General features: G+C 60.3%; 2 protein-coding genes across 2 annotated transcripts in view; both read right to left on the bottom strand.

Annotated features, from left to right (window-relative positions):
- TMEM141 (transmembrane protein 141) overlaps nucleotides 1–2,840 on the bottom strand; it is a 4,966-nt gene extending 2,126 nt beyond the window's left edge. The window contains exon 1 of the mRNA XM_010007885.1: nucleotides 2,825–2,840. Within this exon, the coding sequence (XP_010006187.1) occupies nucleotides 2,825–2,840 (16 nt within the window). The remainder of the gene's footprint in view (nucleotides 1–2,824) is intronic.
- Nucleotides 2,841–2,847: 7 nt separating this feature from the next.
- On the bottom strand, nucleotides 2,848–5,274 carry CLIC3 (chloride intracellular channel 3). Its single transcript, XM_010007884.1, is given in 5 exon segments — nucleotides 2,848–3,009; nucleotides 3,346–3,521; nucleotides 3,834–3,940; nucleotides 4,074–4,199; nucleotides 5,120–5,274. Coding segments are annotated over 5 exon segments (726 nt in total).
- Between the last annotated feature and the right edge of the window lie 667 nt (nucleotides 5,275–5,941).

Below are 5,941 nucleotides of genomic sequence, written 5' to 3'. Positions count from 1 at the left end.
GAGGCGAGGAGCCAGCTCCAGGCGCTGGTGTTTGGCATGGCGGGGCGCATCGAGAGCCTGGAGAGACGCCTGGAAGGTTCGTGGGGGTCTGGGAGGGGGTAAAGGCAGGAGGAGGGAGGGCTGCTCCCTGCCACCGTGTCATCCCCCGGGCAGGGGTGCCCCAGCTCAGCCAGCAGCAGGAGAAGGCTCTGCCTCCCTAGACTCAGCCCGAGGGGCTCCTCTCTGATCCCGGGTGGACTGGCCAGGGGGGGTGGGAAGCAGATGTGCTGCCACCTTTGTCCTGGTTGGACTGGCTAGTTCCCAAAGGTGCCCAAGGCCTTCACATGACCACCTGGCTGAGAACAGGTCCTGCATGGGACCAGAGGATGCAGTGATGTGTCTCTGTGCAGAAGCACAGCCTTGTCCCCATGGCCAGCACCATGCCATCATCTCTGTGTGGGAGTCACTTTACAGAGGTCTCTCTTTTAGGAGTCTAGAAAAATCCTGGGGCAGTAACAGTCTGGCTGGGAGAACTGAGAGTTGAGCTGTGTAGGGGAGGGAGTTTGCTGGGGAGGCCCGGGGTGCCACATGCCACATTGGAGTTCATTGTCACAGTCTGGCTTTTGTTCCTCTCTCCGTAGTGGTTGAGACACTGGCATCTTCCTGCAGCCCTGAGAAGAACACAGCCCAGAGCCAGCAGCTCTTCCTTCCAGGTAGGCAATTGCCAAGGTCACCTCCCCTGGTCCAGCTGCTTGTTTGCCTTCTCTCCCTCAGGAGGCTGCTGGTCTTCTGTCTGTGTGCTCTCCAGAACACTCCTGAGTCCCCTCAGCTGTGGCTCCTGTCAGCCACCCTGCTGTCCTAGTGCCCTTCCTGACACAGAAGGGCCCAGGGCTCAGCAGAGTTGCTCCTTGGGGTGTGCTTGGATCAGAAGCCAAGCATCACCAGGCAGGCTGTTGACTAGCCTTCAGGAGGAGGTCAGGCTTCGCTGCTCCTCTGAGGCCATGGCAGGTCCATGGCTTCCTGCTCCTTTGGGAGAGGAGACCAGACTTAGCGCTTCTTCACCCACCACGGGTGCTGGGTCAGCTTGGCTGGGCTGCTGGAGGCTCACCCTGAGCACAGCAGGGTTTGCAGAACTGTCAGAGCAAATGACTGATCTTTTGCAACCTCTATCCTGCCTGTCCCTGATGGAGGCAGACCCCAGTCCCCGGAAGAGCAGGGGTGCTGGCTCAGCTTTACCAGCCAAGAGGAAGATCCCAGGAGAGTCTCTCATTAACCCTGGCTTCAAAAGGTAAGAGCTGCTCCCAGGCCTGGTGCTGGAGGTCCAGTGGGCTCTGCTCTGTAGCTGTGTGGCAGCAGGTGTGGGGCGCTGGGCTGTGACGCTCCCTCCATCTCCTAGCAAGAAGGCACCATCTGGAGTGGACTTTGAGGACTTCTGAGCTGCACTGTCCTGTCCTCCAATGACAGCCCTACCAGAGCCTTGTCAGCTTCCTGCATGGCTGGTGGTGGAGGGGTCACTGCAGCCTGGGCCTGCTGAGCCCCTTGAGGGAGGTGGGTGAGGCAAGCAGAACCCAGAGCACTGGACCAGCACCTGGCAGACCTGAGTGGGCAGATCCCCAGCTGGGGTGGTGGCAGAGCTTTTGGGGGTGACAGATGGGGCAGGGGTGACTGAAATGGTCTCACAGCTCTTCCCTGCTGGCAGGGGCACCCTCTCTACCTCACTTGCCATGAATTGGTGGGGTTTTTAAAGGAACTATTATATTACTATATAACAAAAAGATTGCCTATGCTTAACTTCTTGCCAGTAAAGCTGGTTTGAGCTGTCTGGTCTCTGGCGACTGGGACGGTGCTGATATGTCACTCCGTTCTGCCTTTCCCTTGATCAGGAGCTGTGTGACCAGCTGCACCTGGAGGGTCAGAGACTCAAAGGAGTTCACTCTACTGCCAGCTTTGTGCCAGCAGGCTGGTGGGTGAGTGTTTAGAGCCTTCCCAGCCCCCTGAAGAGCTGGGATAATGGGCTCAGCCCTTGCTAGGCACTGGGAGAGCACTGGGAGGCCAGTGTGAAGTTCTGTGGGGCAGGAGAGCTGCTGGGGCTGGTCACTCCAGAGTCATGGTTGTCTCACTTGCAAAGCTTTTATTGATTTCCAAGAGCTACAATCCATGGCTTGGGCTTGTCCCACTGCACCCCACCCCTCTCCCAAATCTGCTCCTGAGACCTTTCTAACGGTGGGTTCTGAGGGGACAGTCCCCTCTGCTCCCTTCACCCAGGGCGATGGGGCTGGGCTGTGTCCACCACCTGTGGCAGCTGCCCCAGCTCTGTCCCAGGGCTCTGCCCTGGCTGTGCTGGTTCCCCTTACTTGGTGCAGCTCCTTGGGGACATCTGGCAGTGCCCACTGCCCTGGCATAGCCCTTCCTCAGGTCACTCACCTGCTGGGTGGCACACCACACCTCCCAGGGAGACTGCAGGGATGCCTGCCACACGTCACTGCCCTTTGCAGTGACATGTGCTTTGGACAGCCTTTCCCCTCCAGCCCTTGCCCTCAGCATTGCCCAGCTGTGGTACAGGCAGTGCCCAAGGCTGTGGCCCCTTGCAGCCATCCTGGTGCCTGAGGGACCACAGGGCAGGTTGAGGGTGCTGTGGACAGGCAGGGAGGGTGGCACAAGAGATTATGACATCTGTGGGCTCAGTGTGGTGCAGATTACTGCCAGCACCTCGGGCAGAGGTGCCAGCAGGGGGAATTTGGGTGCCAGGGGCACAGCTCATGCCCTCTGCCTCCCTGTGTGCAGGCAGAACTGGGGTGGTGGTGGTGGCAGGACTGGGATAGGTGCTGCCCAACCCTGGCCCTACGCCCACCAGGGCACATGCCCGGCTCACTGCAGTGACCGGACCACGGAGCCATAGGCTTGTATGATCTCCTCGCTGTTGGGGCAGGTGTATTTGAACTCCCTGGTGGCACTGGCACTGTTGAGGTAGCGCCACACGCCCTGCAGCTCTTTGGGAATCCCGAAGCGGCGGTAATGCTGGCACACGACCTGCGGGCAGGAACGGGGTGAGCCCTTGCCCAGCCCTGTGTGCCTGCAGTGTGCCAAGGAGGGCCCCACAGCTAGGGGCTGGTATTCAAGGGCAGGGAGGGTGGCTGGGCCAGGGGACATCCCTGGCACTGCACAGGATGAGGGGTGGCAGTTGGCAGGGGACACAGAGTGGAGTGAGACCTGTGGTAAGGCACCGTGCTGGGGAGGGGGCTGCCGGTGGGCAGGGGGATGATACAGGGGTTGGCAAAGGAACATGGGGTTTCATGGCAGGGGCTAACAGCACTGAGGATCCAGAGGGAAACAGGAAGGGTACAGGGCCAGGATGGTCAGGCTCACCTGGACGATGTTGAGCTTGGGCAGCAGGTTGCAGTCGGCTAAGGTGAGCTGGTCCCCGTCAAGGAAGCGGCGCCGGGAGGCCTGGAGGTGGGGGTCCTGGGCCAGCTCGTACTCCAGCGGGGCACACAGGTACTCGTCCAGCTTCAGCAGGGCCCGTAGCAGGCTCCGCTGCAGCGCTGTGGGCAGGGCAGCCATGCTGCTGGGTCAGGGCGTGAGCCCCATGGTTCTGCCAGCCCACCTCTCTGCCCACTCTCTTCCTAACTTGCCCAGGCTGGACCTGCCCCTGCCCTCCCAAAGGAGCCCTGGCACAGCCATGTTGAACTGTGTGGGGAGACCCAGCTGTGGCCTGGGGCTGAGGAGGGCTGGAAAGTCTTCAGGTGACCTGACCTGGTGTCAGGCTGGTGACACCTGAGAAGTTGCATGGCATGTCCCCCTTGCCCCTCCACAGCTCAAGGTTGCATGGGGTGACCCCTCATCCCACTGCTCACCCTCATCCTGGGCAGGCACCGGGTTCTTGATGAAGGTGGAAAACTTGTGGAAAATGTCATTCCCAGCCAGGCTTGACTCCCTGTACCGTGGGACCAAGCTGGGGAACCTGCAGGGACATGGGCACAGCTGAGGAAGGAGGCAGGGCCTGGCAGGGTCAGGTGTTGCCTTCCCACCCCACCTCTCAACCTGTCCTGCCCCTTTTTGGCTCCTTGCCCCCTCTCAGGGCAGTGCCCACTAACATGGGTGGGCTCAGCTTGTCCTCCAGGAAGTCCTCAATGGTGACAGTGTCGGTCTTGGGCTCGCCGTTGTAGAGCAAAACAGGCAGCTGGGCACCCGGAGCAAAGTCCTTCAGAACGTCCAGTGCCCTGCAGAAGATGGTGACAGACACTGATGCCTGGTCGTGCACAGGGCTCTGCAGGGCACCACACATGTTTGTGTGTGTGCATTTTTCAACGGCAGGTTGGACAGGGCTTTGAGCAGCTTGGTCTAAAAGAAGGTGTCCCTGCCATTGCAGGAGGGTTGGAACTAGATGATCTTCTAGGTCCCTGTGCTGTGTCCAGTTCTGGACCCTCCAGCATAAGAAGGACATGGAGCTCCTAAAGCAAGTCCAGAGAAGGGTCACAAAGATGATCAGAGGGTTGGAGCACCTTTCCTAAGAAGACGGGCTGAGAGAGCTGAGGCTGTTCAGCCTGGAGAAAAGAAGGCTCTGAGGAGGCGTTTTAGCACCTTCCACTACCTGAAGGGGCTACAGGAAGGACGGGGAGAGACTTTTTGCTATGGTGTGTAGTGATAGGATGACGGGTAATGGCTTTAAACTAGAAGAGGGGAGATTCAGGTTGGACATTAGAAGTTCTTCACTGTAAGGGTGGATCAACACTGGAACAGGTTGCCTAGAGAAGCTGTGGGTGCCCTATCCCTGGGAGTGTTCAGGACCAGGTTGGATGGGACTTGGAGCAACCTCGTGTAATGGGAGGCATCCCTGCCATTGCAGGAGGGTTGGAACTAGATGATCTTCTAGGTCCCTTCCAACCCAAACCATTCTGTGATTCTATGTGTGTGCTTGTAGGCACGTGTATCCTGGGCAAAGGGACAAGTTGGCGGCCTTCAGAGTGCTCCTGCCTCAGTATGTGACCATGGCAGTTCTGCCCTAGAAAATGCCCACTGACCTCCCTCAAGCTGAGGGGTACAACAGGCTCCAGCAACCCACAGAACCCACCCTCACATCTCTTCCCACCCCCCCCGAGGGGTGGCCCTGTCTCCTCTTAGGGCAGGGAGCACGACTCACCTCTTCATATCCACGGTGGTGAGGGTGAAGGGCACCCCTTTGAGCAGCAGCACCATAAAGAGCCGCTGGCAGAAGGGGCAGTGCCCCACGCTCTCCCCATCCTCGCTTGCCTGCAGGCAGAGAGGGAGAGCTCAGCTGCCCCTTTGCCCTGGCATGGGTGCAGCAGCCCCGGTGGGTGCAGGGTGAGGCTGCCAGGGCACATGCCACCCACCCCCTCCCCTAGCCAAGCCCAGGCTGACCACAGGCTAGCAAGCAGTGCTAGCACCTGTGGTACCAGCTAGACTGGGCAGGGGGCCAGTCCCCAGCCCTTGCCTGCTCCTGGGGCCTCTCTGCCCCACCCTGGGGCAGCTCATGTGGCAGAGCAGGTGCTGGCCCTAGGCCCCCATGGGGAAGGGGGGTTCCTGAGCTGCCCCAGCCTTGTAGTGCCAAGGAGACCAGGGCTTGCGGGCAGAGTGGTGGCACCAGTGGCAGTGGCTGCAGGTGACAGCCCAGTGTGGCAGAGGCTGTGCAGAGGAAAGTGGTGGTGATATTGGTGGCCCCATTGCCACCAGGTGCCATCCCAAGTGGGCCCTGCCTGTCCTGCCCTGCACAACCAGACCAACTGCCCTAGCCAGGTGGTTGCTGGGCAGAAGGTGGCAGGTGCTGTAGTGGTCAGGCTGCTGGGCAGGGGCTGTGGTGGGGGCACCCCAGTCCAACCCCCCCCTATGGTGAGGACCTCCAGCCCCCCCACGCCCACAGGGCAGGCAGCAGCACGACAGGCCCTGAGCTGCCCTGAGCTACCCAGTGCCTGCCCAGTGCCCACATCTCGGTTCTACAACAGGC

This window comes from Chaetura pelagica, unplaced genomic scaffold (assembly GCF_000747805.2).
Source record: "Chaetura pelagica isolate M959 unplaced genomic scaffold, ChaPel_1.0 scaffold252, whole genome shotgun sequence".
NCBI classification, from domain to species: domain Eukaryota; kingdom Metazoa; phylum Chordata; class Aves; order Apodiformes; family Apodidae; genus Chaetura; species Chaetura pelagica.
The sequence above is the reverse complement of the archived record's forward strand: the minus strand, read 5'-3'. Positions and strand labels throughout refer to the sequence as shown.